The following is a 26,999-nucleotide window of genomic DNA, read 5'->3' on the forward strand; positions in this document are numbered from 1 at the left end:
TGATGTATCTGACCCCAGGAATGTGTCAATAAAGTTTCCCCTTCCTGGGACAATGAATTCACAGTGTTCTTATTTCAATTTCCAGGAGTGTACAAATGTGCTACACGCAGAGCGAAGAGTGTGCCGATAAACCGAAACCAACCGCGCTCGCACGTCGCTCGTATCTGTTTTGAGGCACAAGTGAGGACGAGAGTTAAAATAGTCTGCGCTACGCATTAGCTAGAGAAGCCTGTTCCGCGCGCTTTCGCAAGTGACAACATTAGTTTTATCAGTGAATATCAGATTGGAATGACCTAAGTTTTCCGATCTTGAAGAGTAGATACAATTTGATCTCCTAAAAATTGTCTTTAATTGATTATTAACACTTTGCCGTCCGCACGTCTCGTACAAATTTATTCGCTTGGCGCCTGCAGCGCTAATTCGGATTACTTGGCTTGTTGCCGGCTGTTCTTGACATTATCGGGAGATTATAAATTTTCAAGTTTTACTAATCTCACCGTTAGTTCTCAAAAGTTCACAAACCTGTTCCCCTACTTTCATAAAATTTCGAATATATACATACGTAAATAAATACAAAATTTGTTTCATATATTTGCTTATTTGCATTGTTTTTGGTACTTAGTATTTCTCTTTCATATGATATCCAGCAAAACAGTCTCAAAGATGTAACGCAACTCCACAAGACTTGAACATTAAGTTTGTTATATTTAGATTAAAGTTCAGTCTTGATCACGTTATGTCTGTTTTAATGAGTAACCGGTTTCGGTTTTTTCTATAAAACCATCATCAACTGTGCAGTTGACTGCACAGCAGCAAGGAGAGCTCCACCAACCAACCCAAGGGAGCCAATGGGTCTGATGATGGTTTTATAGAAAAAACCGAAACCGGTTACTCATTAAAACAGACATAACGTGATCAAGACTGAACTTCAATCTAAATATAACAATTAATTGATCACTGTATTCCAAAAATGTTTACCAAAATTAAGTTTGTTGTTCTTTTTTTGTTTTGATTTTGGAACGTACATGCCAGTTTCTTCGTTTTCGTTTATTCGTTTCGGAGATACGTATGCCTGTTACTTGGTGTTGTTTTATGTGACCGGATAGTCTGCCGACCGGATCATGATGATACGTGCCTGTCAACCTCCAAATTTTGCTCTGCTCATTCATCGTAAATAATCGTATTGTCTCTTTCGTCTGCCATGATACAAGAGCACAAGTAATAATTAAAAAAAAAGTCCGCAGCTAGTTGTCGTGCGGTAGCGTTCTCACTTCCCACGCCCGGGTTCCCCGGTTCGATTCCCGGCGGGGTCAGTGATTTTCTCTGCCTCGTGATGACTGGGTGTTGTGTGATGTCCTTAGGATAGCTAGGTTTAAGTAGTTCTAAGTTCTAGGGGACTGATGACCTCAGAAGTTAAGTCCCATAGTTCTCAGAGTCATTTGAACTTCTTTTAAACGCCTTGTAGTTGCTAAAAAACCAACCAGACTCAATTTTACCTCTGGAATAGAACGCTTATAGTTCATTGTTACGTTGAGTCGCTTATTTTATTCTTAAAACTGAATAATACATGCCGTTAAACACGTGTGAACTATAAAACGCATTAATTTTAATCGCCCGATCTACTTTGGATATTACCATAAAAGCTTTGCAAAACGAATATTTTTGATTCTACATTCAATAAAAAATTTTATGGTACAAATTGCATATTTTTCCTATAAAACTACAATGTAATTCAGTTTAAGGCAGTGGAAACAGTTTTTATCTTATCCATTCTCGTGCTCTTCAGACATACGTTTCGAAGTAGTCAAATTGGTGAGACAACTGACGTTTTAAATTATTTCCTACAAGATAGCGTAATACACAGCTGCAATCTGTATATTACCGCGGAGACATCAGGAAACCCTGTTCTACATGCGGAATTTTTGTAATTTTGCACCAGAGGGGCCTTTATGTAATTGGATTGGCCTGTCGAGTCATTTGGTCTGTCGACAGTTCCTTTTTTTTTTTTTTTTTTTTTTTTTTTGATATGAAGTCTGTAAACGCGTTTTTTGGAATGCAACTGACGTGAACGGCAGTCTTGTCGGTGTTTTCACTATGATCGCAGACCACGCATGGGAAGTAATCCTGCACCGTTTTAACGTTTCGATTTTATACAAATATCTGTTTGTGTGATGCCGCTCGTGAGCTACCACTAGCAATAGTGGTGTTCGTGACACTAACATCTGATAGAAATTGTTTCGATTTTTGTGATTATTAATAAACACTCGGAATAATAATTACCTCAAAGCGTTCAGGATAAACAGCACAACAGAAACGACTGGGAGTGGATTAAAAACTCGGAAAATGTTCAAACTGCTACAAACAAGCAGAGTGCTACCAACTCAAATGTAAATGATGTAATGTAATCTGTATGAGACAGACGATCAGTAAACTAGAAACGCGCTACAAGGAATACAGCAGAGCATGAAAATATAATACAAATCAGCCAATGTTTGCACAGCACCTTCGGTACCATAAAACCGCATCCAAACAGATTAAAAAAACGGACATGCAAATACATGAAATAAATAACAGAGGGTGTTTACACTGCGCAGAAACTTTTAACAGACACAGAACGGAGAATAAATACGTCCAAAATGGCCGTACAAACATCAGAGATATTGCACTATCCAGAGCGACAGAATACGAAACAGATGACTGGTAATCAATAGCAGGATCAGAATAATGTTGACAAACTGCTGCTATACGAATGATACGTTAAACGGAGAAATAGCCAACACTGTTTCGGATTACACAGTATTTAATAAGCGAGAATCGTAATGTGGAGGTATACGGTTTTAATTCCTGATGTTCCATACCGATTTAGTTTGCGGTTTGTTTCCCGCTCAATAATTTCGTCCAAGAATGTCGTGTGCAAAAGTGCCAGCGTGCGAGATGATACAGCAATTAAAACACTGGACATGCATTCCATGGTTTGAATTTCGCAATCTCTCTGGCCGTCTAGGTGAAAGTTTTCTTCAGTTTACATAAATCACTGCAGCGAGTGCAAGAAATGCTGACAGTGGTCATTCTCGGCAGCTTCCTTTGTCCAGTTCGATTTTGTGCTCAGTTTTTAGTGGCATAGTCTTCGACGGGACGCGAAATTCTGATCTTCCTTCCTTCCTTCCTTCGTCCCTTCTTCCTTTAGTTAAACTTTGATCTCGTGAACCAAACGTGATAGCGTAGTTTCACGCGATCCAGCCCCCCGGCATTACACCACAATACGCTACGTAACATGACTAACAATTAGAAACGATTGCTGCATACTATTTTGGGAAGAGGTGGAGACCCAGGATTCAATTCTGTGGCGGAGATAGTTCGACATTTTCTCCCTTCCCGCAAATACAACCGCCAACCCCATTTTAACGTGCCACAGATGCTGAGGATTTTAATTACAACAAAATGTATAAAAAATTTAGTATTAGAATAATTTTTTTTCATTAGTGCTCAGGACATGGCTTTAGTATAACTTCAACGAAATTGCAATTAAAGAAAAAATTTAATTTTAAATTTAAGTTCATGTGGTGCACAGTCTGTTCAAGAACTGTAATAGCAACGAATTCTTATAACTTTGACGACGTCATAATTTACACGATATAAAATCTAAGTGTGCACTCACTAATATCAATATGGCACTTCGTACTCAAACTTGTGTCAAAATTTTAATACTATGAACGTGCAAGAATGTAAATTTGGAAAACGAGGTTCCTTTCCAAAAAAGTTAAATTGTTATCGTAGAAGCTTTCCCTTTCTATCTTCTTTACCTAATTTACTGTGGATTCTCGAATCGTGACGAATTAGTTTCGTCGACTGAAGACATGAAATTCATAAATGAGTCTGCCATCATTTTAGGGCACTTTATTGGTAAAGGTCAGCTTTGATCACTTTTTTTTCAGTTAGCGGTTTCGGCTACTGCCATCTTCAGATCTGTCACAAATAGAAAAACAATGGTGTAATCAAGTAACTTCAGTTGACTGAAGCAAAATCTATGATAGAGGCCTAGTGATGCATAAGAAAAGTAATTATAATGTAAAAATCTTTTTTTTTAATTTTTCTTATATATCCCTAGGCCAGTTATAGATATTGCTTCAGCTAGTCCAACTTGGATGGTTGCACCACTGTTTTTACATTTGTAATAGATCTGAAGATGGCAGTTGCCAAAAACAATCATTGTATGAACGTGTAAAGAAAAGTGCAGTAAATACGGACCTTTACAAATACAGTGAATTCGTTTTGTTACCTTGTATGAAGAATCTATGAAAGAGTTCCTTTCCCCGACGGGAATTTTTTCTGCTGCCCCTCGGTCAGGCCAGGAGGACATCGTCGTAGGCAAGCCTTCGTCAGAGCAACTGAAAAGCATGCAATTTTGTCATATGATGACATGATGGAGACCGTGGCTGTTGTTTGAAGACAAATGATGGTGTTTATCAAAGGGTACCGTTACCGGTTTCGAATCGTGGTGATTCATCCTCAGACGGTTTACACGCTTTCTTTATGACATGTGGTGTGTTTTTTACAGATTAATTGTCCTAAAATATAAATAATACATAATTATAAACACACCACACACCGATGGTTGCGTTACAGATTTTCGTTGCATGTGACTTACGTGAAACGTCGGTTTGGAGTATTTGTTTTCATAGCATTCGTCCAACAGACGTAAATGCTTTCCCACTGCATTCTTATTGTTGCACACGTAAATTGTTCTCACTGAACACTTTAGATTTGTCACTGAGAAGATTTATACCACCCATCACATGTTTTGATACATACAAAGAGCTTACAAACGTATGAGTATCACAGATGCTATGATATATCGTAACATTTAACGATGATGTCCTATGTTTGGAAAGGATCATATATTAATTTACGCAACTGTAATTCCTTTTACACTAGTACAGAGACATTGAATTTTGGAGTTGATATTGTTAAATTAATTATAAAGTTTTATATTATATATGTAGAACTGTATAGGTAAAATAGTATATTATTTAATTACATTTAGCATCATGAGAATTAGAGTAACATATAAATTTGCTACTAGATCTGCAGATAGGTGTACTAATATTATTTGCTTTGGAGGCTGTAAAGTAATTTTTTGAAATTTTTCAGGAAAGGGGTGTTAGCTAACTCTGTTTGTTCGTTAAGGATATAGTCTGGGGTGCTGTTTTTGTGTGTGTGTATTTCTAATTCTTCTAATATATTCATAGTGGCTCCTTTTTCTGCTAGATGCAAAATTTTTAAGTTGTCCTCAATGTTTCCCACTGAATGGTTTTCTTCAGCAATGTGGGCAGCAAATGTTCAAGTTACCAAGTCTGAAAGCATGAATATGTTCCTTGTATCTAATTTCGAAACTTCTGCCTGTCTGTCCGATGTATCACATTTGAGTTTGTATATTCCTGATTTACGGTAGGGACTCTTGGAGGTATTTACATCATGTAAGTATCTTGCACTAAACATAGATTACAGTTTTGTAATATAACTTGCCGTTTTCGAGACTCTGTCTTCGTGCTACCGTATTCTACGAAAGTTATGTGAGAAACTGATGTGTTTATAACCACTTACAGTAACGCGATCTTTGAGAGGAGGGGGAGTCTCTTGACCTCACGGTGCCCCCGCCTCCCGTCCACGGACCCACGTCTGAGTGCTGACGTCATATACGGAAGAGGCAGCGGCCGTAGCATTGGTAGGCATAGAGTATTTAATGTGATGTATTACCCAGAGTGCTAAGTCAAGGCGTTTTACTCGGACGTGCCGCGAGAAGAATCCGAGAGGGCCTTTGACGGCAACGTGTCACCTGTCAGACGACGCGCGCTCGCCTCAGAACTGGCGAAATGAGTCGCGGAAATGAGTTACGTAAAAGCCAGCCTGGTGAGGCTTCCGGCTGGGAGCGGCTTCGCGGCTCTTCGCACATCCGCTCAGCGCGAGAAAACTAATTAAGCCAGCCTGCGCGCGCCTGGCTTCCTGCAAATTGCTCCTCACTGCGCCCTGATGCACTCCCCACTAATGTCGTATATTAACGGGCAACCCATCACACACCAAAGGCAGAGCGCGCCCATTCACTGCCTAATGGCTGTTTGGACACAGCCGCGCGTAACCAAATTTTTTTTACAGCCGTGCTAATGTACGAGAACCTTCGTTCCTTTTCGCGTTAATTTCACTAAATTATTTCCGAAAGAGAGGCGACTTCGCCTGTCTATGCATTGCGTCAGAATTGTGCAGAGCAGACGTTTCATTTCGGCGCAACTTTAGCGTCATTCTACCTCAAAACACGTGGTAAATTCCTTCACAGAATTAGTAAATTTGTATCAAATATGCTGTGAAGTCTTGTCCAGAATTTTCTCGGTGAACTTGTTAGTTCAAATTTGCACAATTTTCTGAAATTTAGACAATAAACTACATTTTTTCCTTCAAAGGCGAGAAGCGTAATATGTCACGTAATGACATGATAATTAAAAAGAAGCACCAGAATAGCTGGTTATAATATCTTAATCTTTATTCACGACAGACTGTGTCGGCATTTATCAACATTGTCAAGTATCCGTGAATAAAATTGTAGTAAATCCGTGTAGAAATGTGAATGTCATTTATAATAAAGTGACTGTATTGTAATCACCTCTAGAATAATGTGAAGTCCATATTGCGCCGATGGTGAACTGTCTTATAACTTTAAATGTTTTGATTAAATGGCAAATGACATTAATATATTGAAAATAATACGTCAGTCATGGTCTGACAGTATTTTGACAGTTCTACTCTTACGACACATATTCACAATGATTATGAATCTCATGTAGCCAGTGTAATAACTTCTACATTGGCCTAGCAGTAAAAAGTTTTAACACATTAGAAAAAGCGAGAATAATCAGTCGAACTTCTTTCTACATGTGAAAAATCAAAACCACATCGCTGATACAGTCCAAAATACACTCCAAATCCTGTGCAGAATACCAAAAGGTCATGCAATGAACATTCTTGAAGAATGGGAAGTCTGTCTACTCACGAGAAAATGCCCACGAGAAATATTAAATGAACATGCAGAATTTAGGCACAAATACTATCTCAAATACATCCTTGAACTCGTAGAACACGTAAAAGTATAAATCGGAAATAACATACGCAACAATCAGAGATAATCGAGACTATTTCAAAATGGTTCAAATGTCTCTGAGCACTATGGGACTTAACATATGAGGTCATCGGTCCCCTAGAACTTAGAACTACTTAACTAACCTAAGGACATCACACACATACATGCCCGAGACAGGATTCGAACCTGCGACCGTGGCGGCCGCGCGGTTCCAGACTGAAGCGCCTAGAACCGCTCGGCCACTGCGGCCGGCTCGAGACTACTTCAGATAATAAAATAATACCACTCTTCATCTGTATAATCTTTGTAAATACTAAATGCCGTAACAGTAAAACTGTCAGACTACTGTCAAACCATAATTAACGTATTTTTTCAATATATTTATATCGTTCGCGAGAAAATGCTCTACCGACCAGGCCTGGACAGCTCACAGTGGAGCATTTGTCCGTGAATAGCAAGGTTCTGGATTCGAGTGCTGCTCCGGCACAGAGTTTGTGTGCCAGGAAGCTCCACTCTCCGCTGTCCTCGTCAGAGAAGCAATTGTCACAGAGATAACTGAATCCCACAGATATCAGAACGGCACAGGTGATCTCTGGTGATGCAGAAGACTCCCTACCCCCTCCCTCCCTCGCTCGCAGGAAGGGAGCCTCCACGGCCACGTCGTTGGCTGATCTGCAGTAATTTGAAGCGTATCTCAAAACGAGTTTCTGCTAAAACAAGATTTTTAGACGGGCGGTATTAGAAAACAGCTGGTTTTTTTTCCCGAGACTTCTGAGCTTGTTACGCTACTGCGGCTAATATTTTTGGCTGCAGAACTCCAGATGTTAATAATATTCATTGTAAATTTATTAATTATTGGGTATTTGTTAGAACAGTTTCCTAATACTACAGCGAACACTACGTACGACGTATAACTCTGATTTCTTCTACAGGTGTTTCCCATTACATTATTTTCCATAACATAATGTGTAATTTGCAATGACAGTGATCGTTGGCATGTAAGTAAACAGTACCCATTACAGATATATCAGCTTGTTCTTGGTTGCATGAAGTCAACATAGTGGCCGTAATTCTCCGTTAATGCTCCAAGAACCTTTTCGTTATCTCCCTTATTCCTTCGTTTTCTATTATTCCTTGTGTTACTGCCTTTCTAAAACGTAGTGGTTCTTAAAAACATGAGCTTCACATAACCGCATATGCTGCCGTTAGCGAGGTTAATACTTCACTTCTTAATTAAAGTGCTTCATATTTTATGAGACTTAATCTTGACTGTGTGTGTGTTTTGCAGAGGGGCCTTCTCCGAGGTTCGCCTGGCGGAGAGTAAGGAGAAACCGGGCCAGATGTTCGCCGTCAAGATAATAGACAAGAAGGCGCTCAAGGGCAAAGAAGACTCCTTAGAGAACGAAATAAAAGTTCTGCGAAGGTCAGTCTACCAGCATCGCATATTTCATTCTCCCATAACTGCAGAGTGTGTGTTTCATTTCTTACAGTGTACACATTTTTTTTTTGTATTCCCGTACTTTTCACGGTAGATTCTCTTATGTTCCTTAGATTAAATTGTGAGCCACAGAGCGAACGCGTGTACATCGATGTATCACCGGACGTTCAGAATCTGTTGTACGAAAGGTGATGTTAATACATTACGATTACGAGAATATCACCTTCATCGGCAAAATCAGGATTCGTGGAATAAATGCAGGATACTACCCTAAAATTGTCTTATCACTACAGATCTTGCAGATATGACGCCGTGGAAATGAAGCCACTAGCAAGATAGCCCGTAGTAGGGAGACTAAACTGGAAACAAATGTAGCGGAAGAATTGAAGTACACTACAGGCCATTAAAATTGCTACACCACGAAGATGATGTGCTACAGACGAGAAATTAAACCGACAGAAAGAAAATGCTGTGATACGCACATGATTAGCTTTTCAGAGCATTCGCACAAGGTTGGCGCCGGTGGCGACACCTACAACGTGCTGACATGAGCAAAGTTTCCAACCGATTTCTCATACCAAAACAGCAGTTGACCGGCGTTGCCTGGTGAAACGTTGTTGTGATGTCTCGTGTGAGGAGGAGAAATGCGTACCATCACGTTTCCGACTTTGATAAAGGTCGGATTGTAGCCTATCGCGATTGCGGTTTATCGTATAGCGACATTGCTATTCGCGTTGGTCCAGATCCAATGACTGTTAGCAGAATAGGGAATCGGTAGGTTCAGGAGGTTAATATGGAACGCCGTGCTGGATGCCAACGGCCTCGTATCACTAGCAGTCGAGTTGACAGGCATCTTATCCGCATGGTTGTAACGGATCGTGCAGCCACGTCTCGATCCCTGAGTCAACAGATGGGGACGTTTGCAAGACAACCACCATCTGCACGAACAGTTCGACGACGTTTGCAGCAGCATGGACTATCAGCTCGGAGATCACGGCTGCCGTTACCCTTGACGCTGCATCACAGGCAGGAGCGCCTGCGATGGTGTACTGAACGACTAACCTGGGTGCATGAATGGCAAAACGTCATTTTTTCGGATGAATCCAGGTTCTTTTTACAGCATCATGATGGTCGCATCCGTGTCTGGCGACATCGCGCTGAACGCACATTGGAAGCGCGTATTCGTCATCTCCGTACTGGCGTATCATACGGCGTGATGGTATGGAGTGCGATTGGTTACACGTCTAGGTCACCTCTTGTTCGCATTAACGGCACTTTGAACAGTGGACGTTACATTTCAGATGTGTTACGAGCCGTGGCTCTACCCTTCATTCGATCCCTGCGAAACCCTACATTTCAGCAGGATAATGCACAGTCGCATGTTGCAGGTCCTGTACGGGCCTTTCTGGATACAGAAAATGTTCGACTGCTGCCCTGGCCAGCACATTCTCCAGATCACTCGCCAACTGAAAACGTCTGGTCAATGGTGGCCGAGCAACTGACTCGTCACAATACGCCAGGCACTACTATTGATGAACTGTGGTATCGTGTTGAAGCTGCATGGGCAGCTGTACCTGTACACGCCATCCAAGCTCTGTTTGACTCAATGCCCAGGCGTATCAAGGCCATTGTTACGGCCAGAGGTGGTTGTTCTGGGTACTGATTTCTCGGGATCTATGCACCCAAATTGCGTGAAAATGTAATGACATGTCAGTTCTAGTACAATATATTTGTCCAATGAATACCCGTTTATCATCTGCATTTCTTCTTGGTGTAGCAATTTTAATGGCCAGTAGTGTATATATAAAACAAAAAGAGTTAGTTTCAGGGCTCTTTATCATCTTCGAAAGTGGAATGAAGCATGCGTTACGGAAAGTGATGCACAGAGAAGCATCATAATACTGAAGCTCACTTTTGTGTGCTCTGTGAGAAGCACAGATATATCACGATGCCGTGTTCATCGACAGGGGAAGCTGCATAATAGAAACATACTTGATAAAATTTAGTTCTTAGTAAGTCGATTGTTGATGCTCATTTCATGATATAGTGTGAACTCTTCCTCGTGGATAAGTGACTTTCAGAATGTCAGCCGGCTATTTGACCAGTTTGTTCATAAATTTGTCCGCAGCTCGTGGTCGTGCGGTAGCCTTCTCGCTTCCCACGCCCGGGTTCCCGGATTCGATTCCCGGCGGGGTCGGGGATTTTCTCTGCCTCGTGATGACTGGGTGTTGTGTGATGTCCTTAGGTTAGTTAGGTTTAAGTAGTTCTAAGTTCTAGGGGACTAATGACCATAGATGTTAAGTCCCATAGTGCTCAGAGCCATTTGAACCATTTGTTCATAAATTTGAGCGGAGATCACAGACTAGTACATAAACAACGATTCTTGTTCGTTTATGAGCACTAATCCAGTACAAGGCAACACGTTGGCACCGTTAGAGTGAACACAGGCCATAGTGCTTTTAATATGTGTTATATGAATGCAATGATCAAATAAATTAGACTCAGATGGCGTCACGGAACACACGAAAATAAATAAAGGAGGGCAGCGCATTACCAATCTAATAAGATGGTCCAGTATCGCAATAACTTCTGCAGCGTACATTATCCTATATAATACTTGGTTCAATAGTTCGCAGATAAAATGCTTCAAATGGCTCTGAGCACTATGGGACTTAACTTCTTAGGTCATCCGTCCCCTAGAACTCAGAACTACATAAACCTAACCTAAGGACATCACACACATCCATGTCCGAAGCAGGATTCAAACCTGCAATCGTAGCGGTCTCGCGGTTCCAGACTGAGGCGCCTAGAACCGCGCGGCCATCCCGGCCGGCAGTTCGCAGATAAATCAGGATCGAATATTGCTTGGATTTTCCCCACAGGAAAAATGAGGCAAATGCCCATATGTTATCATTTCAAAAAGACTAGTGATTATTCCATCTTCTACTGAATATGAGGTGCGTCTTCGGTTTGTAACACATCGTCCGCATGAAAAAGAGAGTAAAGTGTCGTCACATTATCAGCCAAATTATGTGGTATTTCTTAAATCACGGACGGTGAATACAATTATTGTATTATTTATGCAGAAACGTCGAATGATTTCTTCTTAATAGGGACAACAAAAGAGAGAGAGAGAGAGAGAGAGATAAAATTAGTAGCGACAGCGTTTGTATGACCTGAATAACGTGATAGTAGAAGGTTAGTTATTATTTATTTATTCATTAGGTTACTTATTTGGAACCGGCCGCGGTGGCCCAGCGGTTCTAGGAGCTTCAGTCTGGAATTACACGGCTGCGCTGCGGTCGCAGGTTCGAATCCTGCCTCAGGCATGGATGTGTGTGATGTCCCTAGGTTAGGTTTAAGTAGTTCTAAGTGTAGGGGACTGATGACCTCAGATGTTAAGTCCCATAGTGCTTAGAGCCATTTGAACTATTTGAATTTATTTGGACATTCAAAACTTTTTTGAATTTGCGAATCGTATCTAACGAAATTCTAGCTAGAAATAATTTGAAATTCACCAGAACTACTAATGTCACTTACGGTACATTGGATGTGGGTATTTAAAGGTCAAATAATCTCGCGGTTAGACACTGAGTTCTCAGCAAAGTCAGACGAATGAAACATACCAGACCCACGACAGGGGATCTTTGCCTCTGACTGAGTCACGTACAAATAAAAAATAGGGGACAAGATGTGATTCCCAAATTGAGGAAGATGAATCACAGAATGTTACCTGCAGATCAACAGAAGATACTGACAAATAACATGTCACAGTTTTGTGGGACCTTCCATAAATTCTAATGTTTAAAGCAACCACGACTACAGTAATTCACGTGATTCTGTGTATGGACGCTGCTTTGTAGAAATTGAACAAATATTAATATTTCTCTTTAGATAAGGTATTTCGCTTTAAATGGGTACTAGCATTTCGAGTTTAGGTCAATACCTCAGTAAGGCGTAATTGTAAGTGAATTAATGTACCAGTTTTGGAGAATAAATTATGAAGCCACTGAAGTATATTAATATTTTTATAATACATTTTTGTAATTGTGGTACTAGGCATCATCATAGCGTTAAGTATCTGTTTGATTCCAGAGTTGTTCCGACTAAAACTTTACTTCTCCTCTGCGACTTTTAGGCTGCATCGAAAGCGTATCAGGAATTCATTATTGGAGCCTCGCGTAAGTGACAGAGTCAGATAGAAGGTGATACGTGGGAGCAGTTTTTTCATTCACCAAAGATTGTGTGGAAAATTGATGAATATCAATCAGAAGGACGTCTTACCATCACTTCTCTTGAGATTTCTTTCTTGGGATTATCAGAGTTCTTAAATGTAATAATAAAAATCATTATGTTTAGGTACTATACGTCTGTGCGTAGACGTCTTCAGAGTCGATTATGTTGCCGCAAACTCATCGAAAAGAATAAAGAATTGGCTATAACAGCTGTGAAATCCTTGACATTGTTTTGACCTCTTCGTGAAGTGCTGCCAGATGATTCTTCTCGGGTTTCTGTGCTGAAGATTTTTTAGGTTTTTTTCTTTTTCACCTCTCTTGGTGTTTTCGTCACGACGTGGGTCCCGCATTGCCAAGAATTTAACCTCCATTATTGCTGAGAGAACAGAGCTATGATTGGATGCACTGGTCTACGAGCCTGTTAGTGGTGTGGTTTCCGTTGTGAATGGGTACTTCTACATGATGAAACTACATCCATACATTGTTTTTTTAGGGCAATAGTGCATTAATTTGTCTTCGGAGAATCTGCCTGATGAGACCTCTCTGTTGAGTATTTCTGCGTGAGTCGATTCTGCACTGAAACTCCATTATGGAAGCCAATACTAAAATACCAACAGCCGTTACTTTGGTTTTATTTGTAGGGCAACCAGTTTCGATATTACATTACACGATCTTCAGGCCTGCATATATCGAGTAACCCTCGTGTTAGAAACCAATGCAGCACTGTCAATTCGTATTGTGAAGATTTCCCCCCCCCCCCCCCCCCCTCGGGCATGTGCGCTCGTTGGACAGTTAGCAACTGTCCAAGGAGCGCACGTGCCCAGTTTCATCAACTACTACAAATGTTTTTTGAATCTGTTCTCCTTCTGTTTGGTAACTTTGAGGCAATTTCTCCACGATTCCTCCGCGATTCTTTTGCGACCTGCTTTCTGCTCTTCACTCAGATCATGAGGAACCCACCTGACTTTTCTCGTCTTCAACTTCACAGTTACGATTCTGTAAGCTGAAGTAAGACATTTTGGTCTCATATGCCATTTACTCAATTGTTTTTCGTGTATACACTCTCAAAAAGTCAATAACCCGAAAGGTGTAGTCTGTTGCAGTTGTGGCCTTACGCTTCTTGCGTTGTCCTCAGTGCTTACCCGACCCTGAAGGAAACTAGCAGACCGTGATACTGTGCTACGATCCACTACACTACTCCTACACACATCTCTGAAACCGCTGCAAATTTCCGTTGGGCTCATTCTACGTAGGGATTCGATTTTGATGTAGGGACACTGGTCACCACATTTAATACTACCTGACTCGGATTCAGCTTTCATTTTAAAACTGATCTAAGACGCAGCCACGCGAACAATCACACACACTTAAGACTGGCCGGCCGCGGTGGCCGAGCGGTTCTAGGCGCTTCAGTCCGGAACCGCGCGACTGCTACTGTCGCAGGTTCGAATCCTGCCTCGGGCATGGATGTGTGTGATGTCCTTAGGTTAGTTAGGTTTAAGTAGTTCTAAGTTCTAGGGGACTGATGACCTCAGATGTTAAGTCCCATAGTGCTCAGAGCCATTTGAACTTAAGACTGTCATGCGTAAAGTCTCGCTCGCAACTGACATACATGTTAACTTGATGACACCACCGTAATGGTCGCGCGTGCGCAGTGTGCAGGACATTTGAAATGACCCTCGTTCAATGATGGCTTTCTAGCTGGTGTTTGTATTGTATTGTATTGTATGTTAACTGGGGACCTTGAAACGACGGAGAGGCTCCGTCCCCGCCTCAGCCGCAGTGGTCCACAACCGCACGACGACTACCGCAGTCCACTTCACCTCTCCACCGCCCCACACCGAACCCAGGGTTATTGTGCGGTTCGGCCGCCGGTGGACCCCCCAGGGAACGTCTCACACCAGACGAGTGTAACCCCTATGTTTGCGTGGTAGAGTTATGGTGGTGTAAGCGTACGTGGAGAACTTGTTTGCGCAACGATCGCCGACATAGTGTAACTGAGTCGGAATAAGGGGAACCAGCCCGCATTCACCAAGGCAGATGGAAAACCGCCTAAAAACCATCCACAGACTGGCCGGTTCACCGGACCTCGACACAAATGCGCCGGGCGGATTCGTGCCGGGGACCAGGCGCTCCTTCCCGCCCGGAAAGCCGTGCGTTAGGCCGCACGGCCAACCGGGCAGGCCTTAGATGGTGTTTACTACAATGAAAAATTCCTGGCTAAGATGTCGTGGCCGATACAGGAAGCTATTCTGTAACGCTTCCATATAGCTGGTGCTTCTCCGACGTCTCCCGGAAATGACACCTGAGGGAATAGTTCTGTACGTCGATCACGCATCTCAGTTCCGAAGTTTTAATTGAGAACTTCCACCAACTTCGTTTTGGACGGCTTGTTACCAATGGAATTATGTATTCCACTTCATCCAATGGTCCGGAGTGCACGCGTCTACACACACACACACACACACACACACACACACACACACACACACACACACACGATGATACTTGTGTTTTATGTGCACCGTCGAACAGTGTAAAAATTAATTAGTATCAACGTCATCTCTGTGGTAAACCGAGAAATATGTTACCTCGCCATTATATTATTCATAAAAATCTGTCTTCCATGTCATCTTCTGATTGGTGTACACGGCGGTTTAACTCTAAGGAAATTATGTCGTACACGCTACCTCATTTGTTTCGAAGAGGGCCAAATTATCAGATGCATAAAACATATGTACCACATTCTACATACATAAGATGACTCTTTTTATACTTTCAAAAGATTACGAAAAAATATAGCAGAGGGAGGGGGGAGTTCGTCGCATACTGAGCACAAAGAGGCTGTGGCTATTTTTTGCAGAGGATATCACGTTCCGAATTAGAGATCGTATTTAGGATTTTATTTTAAATCATTTTTCTATAATGCGTCTGGAGATCGCATATCGAAGAGATCTTCTGTTGCTCTCAAATTCTTTCCAAGCCACATAAATTACGAAAATTACATCGTTGCTTTTCTATTGTCCAGGAACGCCGCACTACTTGCAAAAATTCCATCGCCACGAGGTGGAAGTAAGCAAACGCAAATAATTCGCAGTCGCCGATAATCTAGTTAGACAGACACTCAGCTGCTTTTTAAATGAAAGAGCAGTATTATTAGCAAATTCCACCATACCTTGCACTGCTCTGATCGTATTAAATGAAATCAACTGAGTAAGAGTACATTCTTCCCCGACGAGTGATGAATGCTCAGTCGTTTCAGTGCAAAATAATTTATTTTCAAGTAGTTCCTCGTAGTCGTATTTCAGATATAATCTGTTTACACACTAAACGATTAGGGAGAACATGAAATTAAGAAAATTCAAATTATTTCGTCGCTACTCGCAAAATTTCCATTCTGAGGTCACATTATGCTTTTTATCGAATGCTTCCTTTTATTTGAATAATTACAGATCGATCCAAAATTTACCAAATTTCACTCTTATATTCACACCTACGTAAGCGACACAGTTATCTTTGAATGTTCAGAAGATTAAAATATGCAGGAAGGAAATGTTTGAGTGTTGCTATGTTTGGTTGCTGAATGATTAAGTTTAGGAAGAGCGCGAGAGTATATTCGCAACTGGGTCAGATAAGCTGTTTTTCAATGCCAGGAGTGTACTGTCAACAAGATTATCTTTCTTGTCCTCCTCCATTGCCTTATGGGAATTATTTCCGTCAAATCGCTAGTACACTATAATATAAATTTCACTCAGCCGCAGCATACATTGTGTGTCCGCAGTGACGGGATAAACTTTGTAGCTCAAATTCAAACGATACAAGCCATGAAGTAGTGTCTAGTGTCGAGACGAAGGACACATTTGGGAATCGTGTATTGTATTAGCCATTTATGCCCTATTCCCGAACAGCATACGTCCTTGGGTTTGAAAACGACAAAATAGTTCCGTGTCGATGTGGGAGGGTACATCGAAAGCGTTACGTGTCTTTAATTTAGCTTGGTCATTGTCAGGTGCATTTAATTGATGATTTTAGATTGTCTTGATATTTATAAGGAAACCTCGGTTTGCACTGTTGTTGTACTGATTCGTTACATTATTAATGCCGTAACCTCTAACTAATGAATGAGGAGGCATTAGATTTCCTGTCATTTTCCTAAATCTCTTCAGGCAAATTCAGGGATGGTTCCTATGGAAGGGTACGGCCGATATATTTCCCCATCCTTGAAACAAATGGTTCAAATGTCTCTGAGCACTATGCGACTTAAATTCTGAGGTCATCAGTCGCCTAGAACTTAGAACTACTTAAACCTAGTTCAAATGGTTCAAATGGCTCTGAGCACTATGGGACTTAACATCTGAGGTCATCAGTCCCCTAGAACTTAGAACTACTTACACCTAACTAACCTAAGGACATGACACACATCCATGCCCGAGGCAAGATTTGAACCTGCGACCGTAGCGGTCGCGCGGTTCCAGACTGTAGCGCCTAGAACTGCTCGGCCACTCCGGCCGGCTATGAAGATTCACTTAGTACAAAGAAACCACGAATGCCTCCACTCGCTCGCTGACTTTGTGCCAACGTGATGTCCAAGCGGGTCCCAGGTCACTTCGGACTGTCGGGGAATGAAACTGCCGATGCTGCTGCCAACGCATCGGACTGTCTAAACCTTTTAGCTACTCTGTCGCTTCCGATGATCTCTGTTTTAACGCAAGTGAGAGCATTGTGTCCATCATTCGTCCACACTGGTCTTCTCTATATGGGAACGAACACGGGGGAAATTAAACGCCTCCAAACGGCTTGGGAGACCACCTCCCGCCCCTCTCGTCGCAAACGGATACTTGTATCTCGGCTGCATACAGCGAACTGTCGTTTCAGACGTCGTTATGTGTCAAATGGAGACACCGCACCACACTGTGCTTACAACAACCAACCATTGACAGTGCGCCATTTTCTGAATCAATGCCGATTTTATAGTCGTTCACGTTTAGTGTATGTTTGCCATCTGATTTACATTTAGCAGATAGTGCACAAGCTATAGATCACGGTTCAGTTTTTATTCGTCGTAGTAATATGGCAAAGGAAATTAATTTTCAACCGTTTGAGCATTCTCCTCAGTGGGGAAGAGATCGTTTTTCAGCTATCCATCTACTCCAGTTGATTAGGGTCTGAGAATTATCGACTTCAAATTCTTTAGGTAGTCGACCATTTTAAGTTGTGCCACGGGCGTTTATGACGTGAGCTGTTTTGCGCCCTAAAGCAACAATAAACAATCACACGGAACTTGGTACACCCCCGCTTTTTGAGACACAGGTCGTCTCTCGCTGTCCCCAGTGAGGTTCGTATTTTCGTTGACGGGCTGAAAGCTGGCGTGATGCGGGGTTTTTGCTGTAGTCTGCCAATTTTTTACGATACACTGCCGGCAAACAGGATGAAAGCGGTCTTCCTATCGTAGTCTTCCTTGCTTTCGGTTTCCGTCCGTTCTTGCGGCTCTTGCGTCGCAGTGCCGTCCGAATCATCGGCTGCTGTATCCATTCTCGTGGAAGACGGATTACAGGTGCCGCAGCCCTGCGCGTCAGACTTCGTTCGTCTGAAATGGAGTATGCCCAGTGTACTAGAGTGTAGAGAGTGCTGTTCTTCTGCGAGGGATGGTAGCAGCTGGAGGCATGGAAATGTACGTAAATCCGTATGCGTTGGCGTAAGGTATACACGGTGGGCAAGCGACGCGTCGGTGCTACACTGAACTAGGACTTCGAGAAAGGGGAAAAAGCACTCCGTCTTCAGGCCACAAGTGGCCCATCGGACCATCTGACCGCCGTATCATCCTCAAGTGAGGATGCGGATAGGAGGGGCATGTGGTCAGCACACCGCTCTCCCGGTCGTTATGATGGTTTTCTTTGACCGGAGCCGCTACTACTCAGTCGAGCAGCTCCTCATTTGGCATCACGAGGTTGAATGCACCCCAAAAAATGGCAACAGCGCATGCCGGCTGGATGGTCACCCATCCAAGTGCCGGCCACGCCCGACAGCGCTTAATATCGGTGATCTCACGGGAACCGGTGTATCCACTGCGGCGAGGCCGTTGCCCCGAGAAAGGGAAGCTTGCCGTCTTTTTCTAATTCCATCGTAAACTGGATGTTTTCCTGTGTAGAATTCAGATGTTCTAAGAATTTCTGTAATTTTTAGAGTCTGTGGCCAGCTAACAAAATGTAGTCTACCTATCTCTGGTTCACATAGCCGATAATTTAGACAGTAGTCGCTACATTTCTTACGTGTTACGGCAGTACCGCATCTTAAAGATCTTCGTGGCGTCATATTTCAGCAAAATAATGCAAGACAGCATGGTACCCGTTCTGTCCTGACCTACCTCGATACAGAGCCTGTTCGTGCTTCGTGCACTGACCTAGACAGCGTGTTCTCCTGAGCTCGCTCTGTCTCTGAATGTAAATATCTGGTAATGGGATGCCGATAGACTGGTACGCCGCCACTTGACAGCTAGTAAGATTGATGAACTCTCTGGCATAGAGTTCGCGCAGCATGGAATGACGTACCCGCATGTGTCATGCAAGCTCAGTTAGACGGTGCCCGGCAGGTAAGAGGCGTTTGTGCTGCCAGAGGTTGGACCTCAGTGAACTGAATTTCACACCCTGAATACCACCAAAACACCTACAAATTTAATCATGTATCCTCTCCACTAATTTTATATACACATTGAAAAAATGTCATTGCCGGCCTGTGTGCCCGAGCGGTTCTAGGCGCTTCAGTCTGGAACTGCGCGACCGCTACGGTCGCAGGTTCGAATCCTGCCTCGGGCATGGATGTGCGTGATGTCCTTAGGTTAGTTAGGTTTAAGTAGTTCTAAGTCTAGGGGACTGATGACCTCAGATGTTTAGTCCTATAGTGCTCAGAGTCATTTGAACCATTTTTGAAAAAATCTCATTATTTGCTATCCTTAGAAACACTGCAGTTTTTAACACAATTTGAAACTTCCACGTGAACGAAGTTACGCCTCTTGGAGTGTTGCGACAATGTTTCGCTTCCACATCTCTCTGCCAGTGAGTAGAGAGCGTCCCGTGTCGAAACTTTGACCCGATCATACTCAATATAATTTTGCTGTAAATAAAGACCATCTGACACTTACGTTCTTGAAAAGTAAGCTGTAGCTAGAATGAGATTTTCACTCTGTAGCGGAGTGTGCGCTGATATGAAACTTCCTGGCAGATTAAAACTGTGCCGGACCGAGCCTCGAACTCGGGAACTTTGCCTTTCGCGGGCAAGTCCTCTACCATCTGAGCTACCCAAGCACGCCTCACTCCCCGTCCTCACAGCTTTACTACTGCCAGTACCTCGTCTCCTACCTTCCAAACTTTACAGAAGCTCTCCTGCGAACCATGCAGAACTAGCACTCCTGAAAGAAAGGATATTGCGGACAAAGGTCCCGAGTTCGAGTCTCGGTCCGGCACATAGTTTTAATCTACCAGGAAGTTTCAAGCTGTAGCAGTTAGACTCAAAGAAAATACTGGATATATTACCTGTAAGAAATTTATTAATTTCGTTACTGAAATTCAAGTACTGTTTTCCTAAGAGCTGAATTTTTAATATGAGATGTGACGACGCCTCTGTATAGTGTTTTTCGTTAATTTTACGCAGTGTATCCTTGAACTGCCTTGCATGAATAGCAATAACAACTATTCATATGTTACAATTTCATTAAAGAAGCGGAAAAAAGTACCGAATAGATACTGGCAATTGATGTATCATTTATGGACTACCTACCAATACAGATTTGCTTCGTTCCCTTGACATCCCATTCACGATTATTTGTGTCTAATTACTTTGTTTCTACGGTCCCAGCTTCGAATCCTGCCTCGGGAATGTATGTGTGTGATGTCCTTAGGTTATTGATTGGCGGCTCCATAGAGTGCTGTGTGCACAACGACCATATACGTGAAATTACAAGGAAGGTCAGCGTTTCCCATAATTTTGGTGGTTTATTGACAGCAAAATCGATTTTGAATCACATAATGATCGTCTTCAGTGCTGTAGTGCAAAAATTAAAACTCATAGGCACTGGTGTCAAGTTATTATCAGTAACGAAAGCTATGAAACGATTACAATAACTCTATTATTGTAATCGTTTCATAGACATTTCTGTGCAGCCAGAAGCTCTTTTTCCAGAATAGATCATGAGGCTCAGCGGCACCGACCGGCCGCCATATCATCCTCAGCCCATAGGCGTCTCTTGATGCGGATATGGAGGGGCATGTGGTCAGCACACCGCTCTCCCGGCCGTATGTCAGTTTCCGAGACCGGAGACGCTACCTCCCAACCAAGTAGCTCCTCAGTTTGCCTCACAAGGGCTGAGTGCACCCCGCTTGCCTACAGCGCTCGGCAGACCGAATGGTCACCCATCCATATACTAGTCCAGCCCGACAGCGCTAAACTTCGGTGATCTGACGGGAACCGGTGCTACTACTGCAGCAAGGCCGTTGGCCAGGTAGAAACAACCACATTAATAATTTCTTTCCTCTCTAGCATAATAGAACAGCGTTCTGTAGTCTACGATACGTTTTACTAGGAATTAGTTTCAATGTATTCTGGAAAGTTGAAAAAACAGCGACAAGTCTCCTTTTTTGCTCATGTTTTGTGCCTCTACCGGTTTCAGGCTGGCTTGCCAATGTCTAGACGAGGTGTAGCTTAGTTTGGAATCTGACTCTGTGGTTATGACTTGGTGAATCCAGTGAATGTGAAAGCAAAAATCTTGATTGTGGTGACAGACTCGTCTGTAGCTTTGCCCGAGGTCTTCGCTAGTTACGAATGCCACAGTTCGGTCGAGACTTGGCGAAGCCAACGAAACTGAAAACTAATACATTCCATCTCTGCCCAAGTCCACTTCCGCACAGTTGCCAAATACTCGATGGCATCGAGTGTCGCAACACGAAATAGGGCAAGGTTCTGTCCTGTGCTTTCTGAAACACAAGAGAGATTATTACTTCTCAATGGATGAAACGGTAATTTGCATACTCTGTGCAAGTCTTATGAAACAAGTGAGAGGAAAGAGGCCTTGATAACGACGGGGAAAAAGTCATCTTAAGGAGTTCGCAATTGCCCATGGAAATATGAGTCCGCAGCTCGTGGTCGTGCGGTAGCGTTCTCGCTTCCCACGCCCGGGTTCCCGGGTTCGATTCCCGGCGGGGTCAGGGATTTTCTCTGCCTCGTGATGACTGGGTGTTGTGTGATGTCCTTAGGTTAGTTAGGTTTAAGTTGTTCTAAGTTCTAGAGGACTAATGACCATAGATGTTAAGTCCCACAGTGCTCAGAGCCATTTGAACCATGGAAATATGTTGTTAGTGGGAATGCTGAAATAGACGATGTTTGAAAACACGACCTTTCTAACAGATTAGTCATCATTATTGCAGCCTAAGGTGGCCGTTTTGCGGAATTCCAACAATCGCAATGCAGGTGCAGGGATGGAGTATCTGATGAAAAATGTTGACTGCCGCGTGTCACCGCAAGTACGGAGAGATAGTCGTGCCTGTTTCTCTGAAGATCTTCAGTAATTGAATTGGCCGTCGCGCAGGCAAACTCTGGACCGTCATTGCCACACGTGTGGCCACTGCCCGCTTCCACCAGTGTTTACTGATGAAGTCGTAGCGCAGATTGTTTCAGCACGCCAGCTGGCATAAACTGAGCAACATTCTTGTAAACATATTTGGGTTAGTGAGTAGAGTGCGTGACGATGCCTCCATAGCAATTCTGAAGTGATCTGCTATCACAAAGTTATTCTTATTTATGGTTTCTTTCGTCGCTTCTTGATAGAACAATTCCATATTGAGGGTTGAATAACACTTAGGCGGTTTTTTGTTCTACTGATTTTTATTTGTATGTACTAGTTTTCGGCTTATTAGGCCATCTTCAGATAACTACTGGCTATTTACAAGGAGATTGTGTTGTTATGAACCACACATTCTGGACTAAGATACACTTAGCCCTAAACCCCCAGCTGGTTCTAAATGACCAATTTCAACTGAGCACATTACCACTCTTAAACTTTACACAATACAGTAAACCTGCTACTGACCACAAAGTGTCCCAATAGTAAACAAATTCACACCCCAATATAGTGTATTATCCCTTATGCGTTGACATTCCTAACTGTAACAATGTAATATTTGGTATTTATTAATGCACAATTTTTCTAATAACAAAATGTAACCCCCAAAGAAAACATCCCTGTTCTACAACTAACAATTGGTGTCCAGTCCAGCTGTTCACAACAAACGCCAAAAAAACATTGTAATTTAGTAATAATGTGTATTACAAATAATACTAATTGTTATACATGGTACTGACAAACCATAAAATGTGATTTATTATGTTAAAGAACAGTTTTAGAGAACAAAAAGACAAAAGACCCGTTTGACAATCCCAAAGGCAATATTACAACTAAAGATCGTATGTAAGTGCGTTGTATCTTAATCCAGAATGTTTGGTTCGTAAGAACACAATCTCCTTGTAAACAATAGCCAGTAGTTATCTGAAGATGCCCTAATTAGCCAAAAACTGGTTCATACAAATAAAAATAGGTAGAACAAAAAAACCGCCTAAGTGTTATTCAACCCTCAACAAAATTGTTCAATTTCCATGTATCGACTTTACTTAAAAGTTGAGGCACACAGTCAACTCAGTTTTAGTTGTTGTTTCAGCTAAGCATTATTTCTTATTAAAGAAACCATTTTCGTCCTCTTAGGATTCTAACGAAACAGCGCAGGCGCTCACTGCCTCTGATACATTTACTTATTTATTATTACGACATAATAACAGATGTTAAGTCCCATAGTGCTCATAGCCATTTGAACCATTTGATATGGACCTGTAATTCAGCGAATTACTCCTACTTCCCTTTTTTGCATATTGGTGTGACTTCAGTAATTTTCCAGTCTTTAGGTACGGATCTTTCTGTGAGCGAGTGGTTGTATATAATTGCTAAATATGGAGCTACTTTATCAGCATACTCTGAGAGGAACTTGACTGGTATACAATCTGGACCGGAGGCCTTGCCTTTATTAAGTGATTTAAGCTGCTTCGTTACACCGAGGCTATCTACTTATATGCTAATCATCTTGACAGTTGTTCTTGATTGGGATTCAGGAATATTTACTTCGTCTTCTTTGGTGAAGGAGTTTCGGAAAACCGTGTTCAATAACTCTGCTTTTAGTGGCACTGTCATCAATGACTTCACCGTTGTTATCGTGCAGTGAAGGTATTGATTGCGTCTTGCCACTGGTGTGCTTTATGTATGACCAGAATCTCTTTGCGTTTTCTGCCAGATTTCGAGACAGAATTTCGTTGTGGAAATTATTGATTGTCGATGACCTGCGTCCATTCATGCTCACTTTCTTCCTCTAGACGATGACATCTTCCAGCAGGATAACTGTCCATGTCACGAGACCAGAAACGTGCTACAGTGCCTTGAGGAGCATGGTAGTGAACTGATGTTGAAGTGTTGTTCGCCAAATTCGCCTGATACGAACCCGATCGAAGGGCGCTATCGAGCCAGATCCGTCTAGTGATTACCGTCGCTGCTTCTATATTACGGGTCCTGGGTTAGATTGCCGGCCGGGTCGGAGATTTTCGCTCGCGGACTGGGTGTTTGTTGTGATCATTTCATTTCATCTTCATGGAAGCGTAAGTCATCGAGGTGATGTCAAATAAAGACTTGCGCTAGGCGGCCGATCAACCACAGGCGAACTCTCCCAGCCGATAATGCCATACCATCACTCACTTTAATCTAACCGTGAAGTAATTGATACAATGGGTGCAAGTACTCCCCTACGCCGTGGAACTTTCCTCCAGTGATCGATGATGATGATGATGATGATGATGATGATGATGATGTTTGGTTTGTGGGGGGCTCAACTGCTCGGTTATCAGCGCCCGTACAAATTCCCAACCTTCGCTCAGTCGAGTCTACCCACTTTCATGAATGATGATGAAATGATGAGGACAACACAAACACCCAGTCATCTCGAGGCAGGTGAAAATCCCTGACCCCGCCGGGAATCGAACCGCGACCGCGAGACCACGAGTTGCGGACTCCAGTGATCGAAGCAGTTCAATGAGAACAGAGGGCATCCTGAGAACACCACCTATTTTAACGTAACTTCGTACGTAAATGAGCGAAATAACCTATCCACATGGACTACTATTCCTTGTGCACCGACACGTAGATCCACAATAACATTCTAGAAGTCATGCAGAGAGATGCAGTTTTTTCCTAGAATCATGGCTGGAGAAACGTTTTCAGTTACATCCCTGTTCGTAATCTTCGTCAAATCGTATACACCTTGTGAGCCATTTAAGGCGCTGGGCGCGCAGTTGGGATCTGAGTTTAAACTGCCTTCCGGCTATTAACATTACGATTGAGGTTTCAAGTGATTTCCCTAAAAAGGAGCGAATGCTTGGGGGGATTCCACCACTTAGAGGTGGGTTTGGTCGCCAAAGATGTCGTCGTTGACAGTACTTCCAATCATAATCTCCCTCCCCACTCTGTTCTCCACTCTCTTTTTCACTCTCACTTCCTCCTCTTCCCTTCTGTTTCCGTTTCATGTTAACACGCAATATTTATTGCAGATATTTCAGATATTTTGGTGATGTCACCAAACTCGCCTGCAGCTCGTTGATCCAACCAAACCGTGATTCTGGAAAAATAAAAGAAAAAGCACCATAGACTAGAAGTTGTAGAAAACCATATACTTTACGCCTCACATTGAGATACGATACTGCAAATTAACAATTAAGGTAAACGATGCTACATAAACGTTGATCCGATTAATGGTGTGATATCTCGGTGTTCAGCCGAGTTGTTAATCCATTTTTATGCACAATATTTCCACAACCAACCGAACACTAATGTAGTTAGATGCTTGGGGTAAATTTCGACTTACGCGCGGGACTGAAAAAGTTTTTATTTCCAAAAGAATTTGTCGATATTACAAGGCTATATTTTTCACATGCATGCGAACGTATACTTTGGTACTTTTTACGATTTCGTTTAGTATAAAAGGTTTCGTTTACCTTTCACGAACGTTCAGTATGCTGTCTACATAACGCACTGCAAACATTCAAACGATATTTGAACTCGCTCCATACTTTGGCAAGCATGTCTAGAGCTACTGAATTCAGTGCTATTTTTATACAACGACGTAGTTCACCCAGATTTTTTGGAAGGGAGACACATACATGGAGTCCTTCGCAAACTACCCCTCCCCCTCCTCCTCCACAAAAAAATCACGTATCGTGAAATCAAGTGATATCAGAGACCACAGACGCAATGTGGGATACGTACGCCCCTTACGCGGATACCACACACTTGTAACTGAAATGCACCTGTTTAACTGGTCAACGCAAAAGCCTTTCGTTGCTGTGTTATCAGCATCTCAACTTGACTTACAATAGGTAACGGACGAACTTACGAGCGAGCTAGCTGCCGCAGGGAAACCCTTACTGATAACCACATGTACCGGTACCTTACAGCTGCCACCATATCAACTATTAGTTTCGATGCATAATTTAAAATTCACATCAGGTTTCAGTCTTCTTTCATGTAAGAGTAGAAGACACAGTATTACGAAACGCAATGAATATGTCCCAAAGACCCTATATTCAACAGTCTAAGTTGTGGAGCGTTACCTTTACATCAGGGCATCATATCACGGACATGTTTGAAATATTACTGGTGCATCAAGTCAGGTTGTTTCGGATCTTTCTGAATTGCCCTTGGTTTCCAGCAACATGGACCACTGCCCTTCATCGCTACCGTGGATATTTCAAGAATCGTAGCGGTTACGACACTTTTTTTTTTTTTCACTTGCCGCCCTGATTTTACGACCCACCACCTAAGTGCTTAAGGTGGGTCTATTTTGACCACTTGGCCGCTACGACCGGTGTGCGGACACTGATGTAGTTGATGAAACTCACACCAGTTCCCGCATCCGGTCGCACCGTTGCCCGTGTCCCGCCACGTGGAGGCGGGTCTGGTTTTTTTTTTTTTTTTTTTTTTTTTTTTTTTTTTTTTTTTTTACTTTGGCAGCTTTCCCAAAACCGATTTAACAAAATTTTTACAAAAATTAATTTTGAATTACGGTTACGACAGGGTGTCAGGTGGAGTTTGCACATATGTTCTGAACTCCGTGTACAG

The 26,999-nt window shown here is 42.5% G+C and overlaps 1 protein-coding gene across 1 annotated transcript in view; it reads left to right on the plus strand.

Annotated features, from left to right (window-relative positions):
• The window catches only part of LOC126471271 (calcium/calmodulin-dependent protein kinase type 1-like), a 404,851-nt gene extending 395,945 nt beyond the window's left edge, over positions 1 to 8,906 (plus strand). The window contains exons 2-3 of the mRNA XM_050099390.1: positions 8,418 to 8,552; positions 8,861 to 8,906. Coding sequence (XP_049955347.1) covers positions 8,418 to 8,552; positions 8,861 to 8,906 — 181 coding nt within the window. The remainder of the gene's footprint in view (positions 1 to 8,417; positions 8,553 to 8,860) is intronic.
• Positions 8,907 to 26,999: the final 18,093 nt, after the last annotated feature.

This window comes from Schistocerca serialis, chromosome 3, assembly GCF_023864345.2.
Source record: "Schistocerca serialis cubense isolate TAMUIC-IGC-003099 chromosome 3, iqSchSeri2.2, whole genome shotgun sequence".
Lineage (NCBI taxonomy): Eukaryota > Metazoa > Arthropoda > Insecta > Orthoptera > Acrididae > Schistocerca > Schistocerca serialis.